The 15,552-nt window shown below is 37.3% G+C and overlaps 1 protein-coding gene across 2 annotated transcripts in view; it reads right to left on the minus strand.

The window, feature by feature from the left end:
- Positions 1-1,091: 1,091 nt before the first annotated feature.
- slc9a8 (solute carrier family 9 member 8) overlaps positions 1,092-15,552 on the minus strand; it is a 72,671-nt gene continuing 58,210 nt past the window's right edge. For both annotated transcript variants that reach the window (XM_043710281.1, XM_043710280.1), the window contains exons 13-16: positions 12,477-12,588; positions 9,358-9,578; positions 8,829-8,975; positions 1,092-2,952 (exon numbers count right to left, since the gene is read on the minus strand). In XM_043710281.1, coding sequence (XP_043566216.1) covers positions 2,845-2,952; positions 8,829-8,975; positions 9,358-9,578; positions 12,477-12,588 — 588 coding nt within the window. In that variant the 3' untranslated portion in view covers positions 1,092-2,844. The remainder of the gene's footprint in view (positions 2,953-8,828; positions 8,976-9,357; positions 9,579-12,476; positions 12,589-15,552) is intronic.

Below are 15,552 nucleotides of genomic sequence, written 5' to 3' on the forward strand. Positions count from 1 at the left end.
CCAATAACTGTAATCTTCCCATCTATTAAATTACGTCAAAAATAATGGGCATTTATAGAAACATATACGTCTGAGTTATCAGTACAAAGGAAATAACTTCCAATAACTCTGTTGCAATGCAGCCTACATTTTGAAATTGTTAAAATTTACAATAACTGAAAGGAATTTTAATTGTCCTTATTTTACATGAATTTGTATCGTCATTTGAAAGAACACTAAATATTTCAAATGCCATGTTTGAACCAACTTAAAAGACAATGCTAAAAGCTGGTTGGTTCTACAAGAAATACAATGACTTGGAGTAGTGGTTAAAAACCGATGAAGGTCAAAGACAAATAATTGAAATTAAGTATGTAACTTATCTTTGTGTTCAATGTAATGAGAATATAGTGTATGGACTAAGCTTTTCTCTTTTATTAGCTTTTTTCTGATAGAATACCTTATTTCCTTTAAGACGTGTCACCGGTATTCTAGAATTAATCAAATAGCAGATAGAGAACTTGATTTAAAAAAAGTTTGAAGCTCTGCCTGCTCTTATATACTACTCAAAATACAATATTTGATGCATGTTTAATTTGAACAAGTGGGATTTATGTTTATTTTCACATATTTCTATCTCAAGCTTGAATAATAAAAGATGGATACCATTACAGTGTTAGCTTCTGCCAATTAACATTTCACCAACTTTAGGCTAACCATAAAACTTGCATTAAGGCCACTCAAAAGTATAACTGCTGCTGAAAAAGCTAGCAAACTGAAATCTAAAATTGCAATAATAGTTGGAAGATTGTCAGTTGGTCTTGTAATGTGGTTCATTAGAGCTTGCTGGAAGCTACATATATTCATATGCAGGACATGGTTCTTTGCAGGAAAACTGAATTTGTCCATATTGTGCATTTTCAATTAAAGTTTGGGGTATATTGTTATCCGGAGCATTCCTCATCAAATGTCTCAACCCAGGTCAGCTTGCTCCCTTTTTAATACAATTTAAACTTAAAAGCTCTGGACTTACTGTTCCTTGGTGCGATGTCTGGCAAACCCTTGGCCAATCCGAGCCCATTTGCCAATCATTCACTCTTCCTCATGCAATACAAATTTACATACATTTTTATTATTTATAACATAACATTACTTAAATGCAGGCAGACAGCAGAATGTTGCCAAAAGAACAAGCCTGATGCCTTGTAAATGATTCACAAAGTTAGCACACTGGTACAGTTCAAGTTATTAGGAAGGCAAAAGGAGTTGCCTTTATTGTTAGGGAGATGTACAGAGGTAGCAGAATCTTACTGTAGCTGGTCAGGGCACTGCTGAGATGATAGCTGGAGTACTTTATATGGAATTGATCTCTTTACGTAAGGAAATATAAAATTGCATTTGAGGAGTTCAGAGAAGTTTCATTAAATGGATTCTTGGGATTATGGAATTGCCTTAAGAGGAACTGTTGAGCAGGTTAGATCAATACTAAATTGCATTTTAAAAATTGAGAGGTGATCTTATTGAAAAGTTTGAAGGGGCTTAATCAGGTAGATATAGAGTCTTGCCTCATATATAGCAGTTTCAAAAGAAGGGACATCCCATCTAAGATCTTAGGAGGATTTTCACCTCTTACAGAGCTGGTAACCTTTGGAGTTCCACCCCCTAAACAGCTGTGGAAGCTGGATCATTAATTTTTTTTAAGGCTGAATTAGACAGATTTCTGTTCGCCAAGGATTAGTGAGGGGGTAGGGGAGGCTGAAAAGTGAAATTAAGGCCACAATCAGATCAACCATGATCTTATTGAATCTAGAAACAGGCTCATTTTCATACACATTACTCAGACACTGTGGATTGGTCATTTATTTTGAGCAGGATTGTGATGTTTAGTTGCTATCTTGGGGACTATGCCTTTAAAATTGTGGTCTAATTTTCTGACTGGTATCTAGCCTCTGGTATCAGGTTGAAATAGAACTACTTGCATTTTTCTTGTAATGCACAATGATTTTGCTGAATAGCTAACTGCATCCCTTTAGAGACACAAAGGTTGAATTGTTCACAAGGAAACACAAGCTAAAGTCAGTTTGGTCTGGACATTTGAAGGCCACAAAGTGTATACCCCAGTGGTATGATTAAATCTGCAATGGCTCAAATATTTTTGTTTAAAATCAATCATTACTGAATGAAAAATCCCTTTGTAAGTGCAATTTATTTGAACCATACTGATGCTCCAGACAAAAAGTTTGTGGACAATCCAGTGATGTAGCAAACATAACTCATCAAAATCTGGGAGAAGTGGATTTGAACACCTACTAGTGGTGAAATTTACATTAAAGTATCGTGACTGCATCAGCAATTTGACAAGTAAGTGTGGAGATAAGTTACAAATTAAAAAGCAAGTACATTTTTCTAACGGCAGCAGGGGGAGGAAAAGCAGCAGGATTTCTTATTTAGCAGCTATGTGAACCGATCAAAATGCTGCAGGATCAAAATGCGCAAGTGGGGATAGTGTAAAACTGTGATCTTATTTACAATAAAGTGCATATCCAGTTGTGATACAAATGTTAATTTACATTTAGTTTTTTTTTAATAAATATTTCTCAGATTAGCATTAACTGCTCACCTTCATAGTAGCCATCTAAACATGCAAAATATTATGTAGAAGAATTAAGTGAACACATTTACAGTATTCATCTTTAAAAAAATTAGAACAGCCAACAGATGGCACTAGGTACATTTTAAGAGGCTCAGAATGCAATGTTGTGTAATTGAATCATATTGGTGCCAGCCCTTCTCCTGAATCTTTATTAAACTTGATATAGTGTGCAAAGTCTGGAGTAAAGCCCAGATATTTAATCATTCCGTATGCTAGAGCAGCTCCTGTTCATCATCTTCAGAACCTGATGGTCCTTGGCGCACCTCCTCATACCACTTGTTGGTTAGTGTTTTCATCTGTATTCGGCCATGGTGGAGGTCCTAGAATACATATGTATAATCAGAAGTATGAGAGAGGAATACACTTCAGTGTATCAATGCATCTCAGTTGAATTACTTATGTGCTGTTTTGTTCATCTGAGCTCTGGGAAAGAAGCTTTGGCCAGCTTGAGTTATAAAGGCAGTATCCTTTTAAGATTGTACACACCCTAAAGTTGGCAGTGTCACCTATTTATCAAAGGTACTGCAGATTTCTAATGGTGAAACTGGGTGTCTGGCACCAGCATTCTGCTGGGCAGTTACTATGCAAAGTATCCAAGCATGTTATTTATTCCATCTCGCAATGGGTGGCAGCTGAGTGTCGTGAAGGTGAATGATTTAAACAGGAAAGATATCCAAATAAAAATCACATTTTGGATATCAAAGGGCAGATGACAGTATTGAGGAAATAGATATTTGTTCAGGAAACCAAAAATCACAGATGTACATAATTAAAATCTACACGTACCTGGCCTGTAGTAGTTATGCAAAGTAACAAACAACATTACTGTTCTGTTTTAAGAGTCTTAATATTCTATTGCTTCTATGTGCTACTTTGATAGTTAAAAAGTATGGAATACATTCCAATTAAAACATTACATATCCCTCCAAATATTTGAGAAGGACCTGCTTATAGGAACTTGCTACCCAGAAGGTTAAATAAGCAAATTATTCCATCTGTTTTTGATTTTTTTATAATGGTATCAAAAGAAATACAATGAATGAAAAATGTATATTAATTTGTAACTTTCCTCCTTACTATGTCTGCACCAGTATTTAATGTAATTAAAAGGACTTGCACAAATAACTTGCGTTTAAACAAACTCAATGTTTATTCAGAACCTCTCTGTCCACACTGCAAGCAATGCATTTCTTTTTAAACATACCTTTTCCTTTCTGCTTGTCATTTTAAATTTTTTTTTTCCAGATAAATAAATAAGGCTACTGCAATCATTTACAATGCTATAAACTACATAAAGCAAAGCAACATTTTACTTCAAATGTCGTTGAAATGAAAGCAAATCAGTCATATCCCACTTTCCTTGGCTGTATTGCATCTCCGGTAGAAAATTAAAGCATCCATATCATTCAAAATTAAATTGAAATATAAGCATCTATGAGTACAGCCAGGTTACCATAAAATGTTGCCGATTTGCCATGGCCAACTTGAAATTATAGAATTATATAGAGTTGAAAATGATAATGAAAAACCACTAAATGTTCAAGGGGACAAAGATGTACACAATGCGATGGAAGTTAGAAACTAAGATACCACTTAGTGATCAACCTGGTAATTGATACTTGAATTGGACAGTAATCCAAATGCACTGTTGAGGAGTTATCAATCAGCCTGGTGCATTAACAGAAGCTGCAAGGGCCACAGATAAGGGCATAGCAAAGGTCTTTTCCTGGGGTAGGAGAGTTCAAAACTAAAGGGCATTTTTTAAGGTGAGAGGAGAGATTTAAAAAGGGAACTGAGGGTAGTTCATACATGGTAGGATAATAACATTTAAAATACATTTGGACAGGTAAATTAATAGGAAAGGTTTAGAGGGATATGGGCCAAATGCAGGCAAATGGGACAATTTTAGCTTGGAAAAACTTGGTCAGCATTATGAGTTGGTCTGAAGGGTCTGTTTCCGTGCTGTATGATTCTTAAGACTAAATTTGTTACTAGGGCTCGAGAAATTTTCCATTCAAATCGTAAGACCACAAGATATATGAGCAGAATTAAGCATTCAGCCCATCAAGTTTGCCCCACCATTCAAGCATGGCTGATACATCTCTCAACTTCATTCTAGTCTTCTCGTCTGGTCCCCTTACTAACCAACCACCTATCTTTCTCAGTTTTAATACACTCAATGGAATTGGTCTTCACAACCTTTGGTGGCAATGAATTCCACAGATTAACCATCAAATTCCTCCTCTTATCAGTTGTAAAAGATTGTCCTATCAATGAGTCACTCCTACTACTGGAATCACCTCAACATCCACTCTATTCAGGCTGCTCAGTATTTTGTAAACTTCAATGTAACCATCTTCATCCTTCTGTACAGACCCAGAGACCTTAACCGCTTCTCGTATGACAAGCTCTTCATTCCCAGTATCATTCTTCTAAACCTCCACTGGAGCCCTTTCAACGCCAGCACATCCTTCCTTAGATATGGAGCCCAAAACTGCATACAATATTCCAAAGGTGGTCTCAGAGCCTTACACAACCTCAGCAGTACATCTGTCGTTGTATTCTAGCCCTCCTGAAATAAATACCAACGTTGCATTTGTCTTCCTAACTGCCAACTGAACCTGCATGTTAACCTTAAGAGAATCCTGAACTAGGATTCCCATGCTTCTTTGTGCTTCAGATTTCCAGTCTTTCCCAGTTTAAAAAAATAGGTTATGCCTCTATTATTCCTACTAAAGTAAGTAACATCACACTTTCCTACACTGTATTCAAAGTGCCATTTATTTGCCCATTCTCCTAACCTGTCCTAGTCTTTCTGCAGTTTCCTCACTTCCTCAACACTACCTGCCCTCCACCTATCTTTGTATCATCTGCAAATTTAACAACAATGCCCTCACAGTTCCTTCATCCAGATTGTTAATGTATTACATGAATAGTTGTGGCCCTTACACTGACTCCTGAGGAACTCCACTGGCTGCCATCCTGAAAAATACCCCTTTTATTCCCACATCTTCGACTTCTGCCAGTCAGCCAATCCTTTATCCAGCCTCTAACACCATGGGCTCTTATCTATGTAGCAGCCGCCTCTCCTTTGTCCAACCTGCTTGTTATTTCCTCAAATAATACTAAAAGATTGGCCAGGTGTGCTGACGAAGCTGTGCTGATTCAGCCCTATTTTACCATGCACTTCCCAGTACGCTTAATAATGGAATCTAAAATCATACCAATAACCCAGGTCAAGTTAACTCTCCTACAGTTTCATCTATCTCCCTCCTTTTTAAACAGGGGTGTTACATTAGCCATTTTCCAGTCCTCTGGGACCCCCTCTGACTCCAGGGATTCCTGAAAGATCACCAGTGCGTCTACAATCTTTGCAGCTATCTCCTTCAGATCTCTGGGGTGTAATTCAACTGGACCAGGTGATTTATCCACCTTCAGACCTTTCAGCTTCCTCAACACCTGCTTAGTAATGACTTCTTCCTCATTTCTTCCCCCTGAAATTCTTGAAGTTCTGGTATGTTGCTGTTGTTTTCCACTCTGAAAGCCAATGCTAAATTCCTCCACCATTTCTTTGGTCCCCACTACGACTACCTCAGCTTCAATTTCCGGCTGTCCATTGCCCACTCTCGCTTCTCTCTTACTTTTTAACATATCTAAAAAAAATACTCTTGCAATCCGTTAATATTACTCACTAGTTTACCCTGATTTTTCAGCTATCTCCCCTTATTGCTTTTTTTTTTTTAAAAAGAAGTTATCCTCTGCTGGTTTTTAAAGGCTTCCCAAACCTCTGGCTTCCTACTAATATTCACCGTATTGTATGCTTTCTTGTTTGTTTTTATAACCTAATGGGTATCTCATTGCAATACGTTGCAGATGCTGGAAATCTGTGGAGGGAGTAAACTCTGAAGAAAGATCACAAACCTAAAATGTTGTCCCAGAAAGTCCGGTGGTTAGCTATTTGTTTTCATTAAGCTGACTGGATGTGCTGTCAAGACCATGTAGAAATCCTAATGTGGCTGACTCTGTGGAAATTTTCTTTGGATAATTATCTTGCATCTGGAAATTTCTAAGAATCGTCCCTAGGGTGAGCGCTTTTGGAGAGTTCCAATTGACTTAAGTTTAACAGTTACCCATGAAATGTTAGAGAATTACCCATGAAATGTTAGAGAATTAAAAGCCTCCTCTAACTCTTCGGTAAACATTAAATTGAATACAGAGGTCACCACCAACCTCACCAATTACACAACCCTGACCACTGACACTTCTAGAACCTTTAATCTTTAATCGCCAGATGTGATCACCCCCCCAACACCCCCCAACAACTAAATAGGTTGAACAAGTGGAATGAAGCTTACATTGCCCAATGATGCAAACATTTTGGAGCAGCTTTGTGGGATTAACGGTGTCAAATTCTGTGAACAAGTTGAGAAGTATTAGGAACAATTATGTGTCTCTGATACTTTCACTTTTCTAAGTCAAAAATCATGCCCGAAGAGCTATTTTGGTAGTACAGTGGGAAAGGAGAGTCTGAATGGTGAAATTCAAAAATGTAGCTTTGGGAATAAAGGACAAATACTTGGAAATTGTACTTGGACAATAATAGAAAATGAACGAGATAACTTTTAACAACGCCAATCAAAAGGAGAAATGGGGCATAGTGACATTAGATTTGTAATCTAGAGGCCCAGGTCCATTATCTGCAGTCAAGGGGTCAAATTCTATCAAGGCAGCTGGAGGATTTTAAACAATACATTTTTAAAAAGGCTGGTGTTGAAAACACCAAACAATTAGTTCACTAATAAAATAGAGGGAAAAAAAATCTGTTGTATAGTTATCCGGTCTGGCCTGGCCTACTTGTGACTCCAGTTCGCTGAGTTTTAAACAGTTTAGCAAGGCACTCAGTTCAAGGGCAATTAGGGAAGATCATCAAAAACTGGATTTTCCAAGAATACTCAGATCTCACACTAGAATAAATTAAATTACCATCATAGGAGTGAGGGAAACAGGATCAGCAGTTTAATGGTAATAGTGCCTACGAGCAGGAATCTCATTAACAATTGATTAGTGTCATCAGTGAGTAAATAAACGTTGTTGCAAGACTCGGTGAAGGGAGATTAACCAGATGTAGCTGACATAATGTCACTGTCAGAAGAGTAATACACGTACTTAAGGTACAGACACAGGAGTCCTTCGGGGATTTTGCTTGATTTGTTGGAACTAGCATAAACATTTAAAGATGATATACTTTCAACTTCTTGAAGAGCTCCTGGTATGTGATTATGTAATGGTGCCTTTCCCTCACAAATGCAAAGATCGGATTTATAAACTCTTTTTTTAAAATAAAGAATACAACCCAGTGTTTCAAAACATCCTAGTCATTGACCATGTATTAGAAGCAATAATATCTTGTATAAACTCTAATGTTAAGGCACCTCATTATGTAAAATGGATTTGGTTTTCAGGAAACATCATCTCAGATTTTTCAAAAGGAACTGCTTTGAATTTCTAGCATCTGTGCACTTAATTCCCTTAAAAGTGAATTTAATGAAATCCAAGTAACTTATTACAAAGTTACCCAAAATTGCTCAGTGAACAATCCAATTATTCCAAGTGCTGACTAAAAAAAAAGATGTCAAGCAATTATCACACTGAATTTAAGGAATTTGCAAAAGAACAGCAGCAGGCCACTCATTACCTCAAGCCTGCTCTACCATTCAATGTGATCATGCTACTCTAACTCAATTCCATATCTCAAAACACTCCTTGTGGAACTGTGCACCAAATGTCTACTATCGTTTGTTTGTAGAACTTCATTCCAGAAAAGTCAAGCTCTAACCTTTAGGCTATGTCTCGTAATACCACTGTCCCCAATAAGTGGAAATAGTTTCCCTCTACTGACTTAATCAGTTGTCCTTAATATAAAGTTCAAGGATATATACTTATGTATCTTACATTGAATAAAACTAGAAAGAGAGAATGAAGTATGGAATGTTAAACTTCACTACATTAGAAAAGCTACGAGCAGGGGGAAGGATCTTTTTGAATTTACTAATTGGCAAATCCAAATTTTAACTTTCTTTTCCACTGTTAAAAAATACAATAAATTCTAGTATTCCATAGCTAGCATAATCAGTTTATGCACTGTAATGTACAAAACTTTGATTTATCGATCAAAGAGAAAATTAGAAAGGCCAACCTCTGGAGTAAGTCTTCGTGTAAAGAAAGGGTTCAAATATTTCGCATCCAGCCACATGAAGCCTTTGAGATCATGCCGCTTGATGTATTGCGCTTCATATTCTTCCTCAGTTAGTTCTGATAAATGTTCAGATTCAACCGTATTCCCCTGGAAACAACAGCAATCAATTAGAACTATCTATATACATTTTATGCCATTTTATAGTGAGTTAGATTGCTAGCTATAAATTATTTATTCAATTCTTGAAAACAATGCTGCAATTTTTACTACCAAATTGTATTACTCTGCTCATTACCTTTAAATAAAATGAAAGGCAACAAGTAGCAAATTCAGTTATGAAGTGGCGAACATAATGCTATATTTTTACCCATTGATTTAATTCCAAAACAAGTAATTAGGTCTTTTATTCTAAGAAGTTATGACTGAGTTATTCTATCTTAATTGTTAAATTCTAAATTTTCTGTGCCAATAGGAAGGGTGTGTGTCAAAGAGCCACAAAGGATGGGAAGACAAAAGGCAAATTAAATACCATCTTCTCAGTTTTGCTGAGGGTAATATCTTTCTTGTTTCTTCTACGTGTTTTGGGGTCTTCTATATCCATCAACCTGATGAGAGGCATTGTTCCTCCACCCAAAACCAGAATTGTGAAAAGCACAATGACTATTGTGGTTGTTCCAATAAGCTGACGCTTCTCTATTGGCTCCATCTCCAAATGTAGGCTCAAAGCATAAGGAATGGCACCACGCAGACCTAAATGTTAAAGTAATGAAATAAGTCCAAAGGATTTGAGTAGTAACCAGAAGATAAAATCACATTAGCTACTGTGTCCATCAATTTTGATTACAGCCAATTTAACCTCAACTGAATTTTCAACTGAACTGATGGGTGTGTAATATTTTTTATAAAAAAGATCTCTCAGCATTTCACAAAAAAATTACTATAGAGTCAAATTTGTGGATTATAATAAACATATGATTATAAAGCAGATTGTTATTACTGATACTTGGTTTAACGTATGATTGAATTACCTGCAGTTATAATATGCTAATGTTTGCTGAAGATTGTTTCCACTTAGATGATCAAATATATGTGATGAGCAAGTTGAATTTGTAGGATGTTTTGAGATGAATCCAGCAAGATTAGAGAAGCAATGTTTAGGAAGGAATAGCATTCAATAAAAGTACTTTTTGGTGCAAAGGATGCCATTTTAAAAACAAATTTATAGACTGACCTTCATGACATCAAGGTGTCCCAAAGTGCTTTACAGCCAATTAGGTGTTTTTGAAGTATACTCACTGTAATACATGGCAGCAATTTACAAATAGCAAATTCCCACTCATAATGGAACAAATATGAGGTTTGTTATGTGACCATGTCTTTAGTTTAGGGTAAAATTGAGGAATGAAAGGGCTCACGTGACCTGCTCAAATTCTGCTCAATAACAAGCAACTGCGCTGACATTCGATACACTGTTTATTTCAAGATAGGACAAACTTAGCGAGGTGTAGGGGATAGCTAACTTGCATACCTCCTGGACCCAACATCCATGAGATTTGTATCACCATGGAATGGAGCTTTGAGAGTGGAAGACAGCACAGAAAGTCATTGCAGAATTATGTTTCAGAATTTTCTACAAGTAACACTGAACTTCGGACAAGTGCAGTGAATGTGAAAGCACATGAGATAGAGGCAAAATAGAAGTGGGAGCCTTCAGATGAAGAGGGTTCAAATGAAGCTGGAAGGTTCACCTGGTTTTGACCAAAGAGAGGGATCACCAGGGTAACCTGCACTATGAGAATTTGTAAGTAGAACTGGTTTTAGAATTTTAGTCTGCTTCGCTTGGGGATTCTACAAGGCTTTTTTTCAAATATATTGTATACTACTAGTCTAAGGAAACAAAGATGCCAACTCATACTGTCACACAGATACACTAACATTTTCTGATCAAAACACTTCTATAGGTGGCAGTCAGTCAGTCATAAACACATGATTGAAGTACTTTAATCATGCTGTAATCAAAGTAATTAACAGGTAGTTAACAAGTATTTTTGTTAATTTATACTAATTACATTAAATGACCATTTTAAATACGATGGTTAGAAGACTGTGGGAAATAAATAAACAAGAGACCTCCATGGGTCTTATCGATAGCCTTGTCCTTGAGTTTTAAACTACAGGGTCACTTATGAATAAAAGCTTGTTTGTTTTTTAAAGATAAACAAAACATTCTATCAAGACAACCCATTGTCTGTATGTTGACGGTAATGTGCACGTGAACAGATCTATCAGTGACAATTACCACATTATTAACAAATTAGATTTCAATAAATTTTAATCAGGAAAGTTGATATCAAATTGGATATAAAAAGAAGGTTCAGAGAGCCATTAGTTTACGTACTTCATATATCAAATGTGGCAAGTGCAGTACAACATGGATTAGTACATTGTTCTTCAGTTCCATAGGAAAAACAGAATGGCAGGGTCTTAAGTGGCAATAATTTGGGAAAGGTTGGCATAGAGATCTGGGTGTCCTTTTACACCAGTCAGTCACAAAGCAAGTTAGTTAGGAAGTTGTTATATTTTGGCCTTCATTGGAAATGGGCTTGAATAAAAGGAGCAAAGAAGTCTTATTATATATACACAGAGCTTTGGTGAGACCACACCTGGAGTACTGTGCACAGTTTTGGTCTGCTTAGCAAGGAGAAGTTATACTTGAAATAGAGGGAGAGCAGCAAAAGGTATATAAGGCTAATTCCTGTGATAACAGGTTATCAAACGAGAAAAGATTGAGTCGACTTGGCATGCATTCACTAGAGATGCGAAGAATGAGAGGGATCTGATTGGAATGTACTAAATTCTAAACACTAAATACTACATGGAACAGTGCTTCTTCAAGAGATTGCATCTAGTTTATGTCCACCTGAGGACTGGATGGGTCATGGTTTCTTGTCTCATCCAAAAACTTGTGACAGTGCACCCTTGGCTTTGGTAATGCACTGCAGCATCAGTTTAGATTACGTGTTCAAGTCCCAAGAGTGGGACTTGAAATCACAACCTACCGAGTCAGGTAAAAATGTTACCACTGAGCGAAGGGTGATCCATTTCCCCTGTTCATGAGAATCAGGTTAGTGCAGGAAAGGTTGTGAAATTGGCAGAAATAAAATAGTGCAAGCAATTTGCAAAAGTTGGCTTTAATTGTGCTTGACATGACAGGGAGAGATGGCAGAGAAATTATTTTCCTTAACTCTTTGGTTCTTGTCATTTCCCTCTTTCTTAAAGATCATCTTTAAAATCCCATTTACTCCTCTCTTGTTTGCCCCTTCTAACATTGTGTCTTTTTCACTTTTATGACCATGTCTTGAGATATTTGTTCTCCATTAAGGACAGAGTACAAATTTAGGTTTTCACTGGAAATGGAAATCAAATTAAATATAAAGCAACAACAAGTTGCGATCAATCATTCCACTAAGTTTAGCATCACTATTACATCAAACAGCATAACTATATGCCCAAGTACAGCAAATGCAAATGAAAATTCTAAATCTAATGAGTTTTGATTATTTTATATTAAAAATGTTCAACTTAAAACTGCATTGTACTATGCCACAAATAACAAGTTTAAAATAACTATCGTTGATATCCACTTACCACTAAACCACATAACAAACATCATTTTGGGGGTAATTTTATGATCTCGAAAGAAGTTCAGAAGGTAGGACAGGGGAAAGATATTCACTGCTCTGCCAAATAAGACAAGAACCTGTAAATAAAAGTCTTATTAATGGAATTAAATATGGGTAATCAACAGTAACTTTTTTTTTGAATATATACAATGTATTTATTTAGTAAGTTTAGTATAACCGGCAATACATTTGTCTTGATATTTTAGTTACAGAGTACATATACTGTGATTTAATTTTGCTTCAGGATCCACACCTATTTCAATAGCGATTCAGTGAAAATGAGTACATTTATATTAAGTGATAGCATTAAAGGATTCTCTTTCATTTCATCAAGACCAAATTTTTTTTGTATCGTTGATTGTGGACTGAAATAGGAAAATGGTAGGAGAAAAGCCACACACACAGATCAGATCCTGAACTACAACAGCAACCACCTGAACACACAGAAGAGAAGGTGCATTAGGACCTTGTTCAAAAGGACTACCACACACTGCAGCACTGCTGACCTGCAAAGAGAAGAAGAATACCTCTACAGAGTCTTCACCAAGCATGGATATCCCCACAATTTCATCCACAGATGCCTAGCAGACAAAGTTGATGAGGACATGCCACGTCTCAAGATACTAGCCACGCTACCTTATATGAAAACTGTCAACTAACAGCCAGACTTCCCCGACCACTTGGATTCATGAAAGCCCATAAACTGACAGCCACGCTCAGACAACTTACCAGAACAAAAGACCCTATATCCATCAACTGCAAGACTAACATAATTTACAAGATTCCATGCAAGACTGCGTGAAACACTATAAAGGACAAATAGGCAGACAACTAGCAATCCACATCCACGAATACCAACTAGCTACTAAACGTCACGACCATCTGTCCCCAGTAGCCCCAGACACAGATGACAGGGACCACAAACTTGACTGGCCAACACAACAATCACAAGACAAGCTAAAGAGAGGATACCAAAGAATTTCTCGAAGCATGGCACTCATTCATAGACTCCACCACCAAACACATAGACCAAAGCCAATATACCAGTCACCACAATAGACAACCAGAAGCAGCAGAAACGGAACCAAATAAATTCCAGAAGCCACAGTACATCAGCGTTTCACAGGAAGCTCCAAAGCACTTAAGGTGTCACCGAGACAGAGTACGAAAGTTGCTTTTAAAAAGTTAAGGTAAGCGCTCTTAACACTTACTTGTTCGGTCAGTGAACAGGAAGTGTAGTCGCAAACAAACTGTCACCAGAGAATGAGTACAACTATCAACAAGTGGGCTGAGACATGGTGACCAGTTGTCGATAACAAATACTTTCTGCCTATAAATGACTACGCAATTGGCTTTTAGGCAGCTGAACTTGTAGGTGAGAACAAGACAGCCAGAAGCCTTTGGATCTTCATCAAGGGATAGAAAATAGAACAGTTCAGCACAATAAAAAGTCCTTCTGCTCATCATTTCTGCACCAACGGTGACGCTATTCTGAACTACTCCCTCTGACTGCACATGGTCGGTACACCCCCCCATTTCCATGGGTCTGTCTAAATGCCTTTTGAAATTTGCTATTGTATCTGCATCTACCACTTCCCCTGACAACACATTCCAGGCACCTACCACCCTCATTAAAAAAAAACTTGCCTCATTCATCTTGTTGCAACTTTCCCCTCTTATCTTAAACCTATTCCCCTTAATATTTAACATTTGCCCATCCAATCTATCCTGGCCTTTCAATTTTATATACTTCCATCAGGTCATCCCTCACCTCAGCCTCCAACACTTGTTAAAAAAAATTCCAAATTTGTTCAACTTTCCTTATAGCTAATACACTCCATTCAAAGCAACAACCCGGTAACACTTTTGCACCCTCTCCAAAGCCTCCACATCGTTCCTATAGTGTAGTAACAATAGTCCAAACGTATCCAAACAAAATTTTTTTATACAGCTGCAAGATGTCTTGCAAACCTTTATATTCAGTGTCTAAACCGATAAAGGCAAGCATGCCATATGCCTTCTTTACCACCTTATCCACTTGCGTTGCCAGTTTCAGGGAGCTATGAACTTTCACCACAAGATCCCTCTGTATATTAACGTTCCCAAGGGTCCTGCCATTTGCTATATACTTTCTTCTTGCAATTGACCTCCCAAGATGCATGTCTAGCCCAGATTAAACTCCATCTGCCATTTCTCCGCCCAACTTTGCAACTGACCTATATCTGACTGTATCTCTTGACAACCTTCCTCACTATCCACAACTCCACTAATGTTAGTCTACAAACTTACTTGTCACACCACACACACATTCTAATCCATACCATGTGTTTACATGTATATTTATTTGTGGAACATCACTATTCACATATCACCAGACAGAAAAACATCCTGCCACAATTACCCTCTGTCTTTGATGACCAAGCCAATTTTGTATGCAGCTTAATCTTCTATATTAGCCTATCATGAAAAACCTTGTCAAATGCTTTAGGAGAGTCCATGTAGATAACATCTACTAATCAATGCTCTTTGGCAGTTCCTCAAAAACTAAAATTTGAGAGACAAGACCTCCCCCATACAAAGCCATTCTGACTATCTCCATTAAGTCCATTTTTCTCCAAATGCAAGTAAACCCTGTCAGAGAATCTTCTCCAATAATTTCTCAGACCACTGATGAAGGCTCACCAGCCTATAATTTGCTGGATTAATCCTGTTGACCTTCTTAAAAAAAAGGAATAAGACTTGCTATTCTCCAGTCTTCAGGGACCTTCAGGGAGTGGCTAAACCTCAGCGATCTCCTCCCTTGCCTCCCTCAGTAACCTGGGAATAGACACCATCATGCCTTGGGGGCTTATCTACTTTAAATGTTTTTCCAAGACACCTAAAAGACCCTCCTTCATATTGACACGTCCTAGAATATCAACATACCTCTCTCTAATCTTAACATTAGCCATAACCTTCTCCTTGGTGAGTACCGATGTGAAGTACTCATTAAGAATCGATTCCTGAAGAAGGGCATGTGCCCGAAACGTCGAATCTTCTGT

Source organism: Chiloscyllium plagiosum, chromosome 20, assembly GCF_004010195.1.
Source record: "Chiloscyllium plagiosum isolate BGI_BamShark_2017 chromosome 20, ASM401019v2, whole genome shotgun sequence".
NCBI lineage: Eukaryota > Metazoa > Chordata > Chondrichthyes > Orectolobiformes > Hemiscylliidae > Chiloscyllium > Chiloscyllium plagiosum.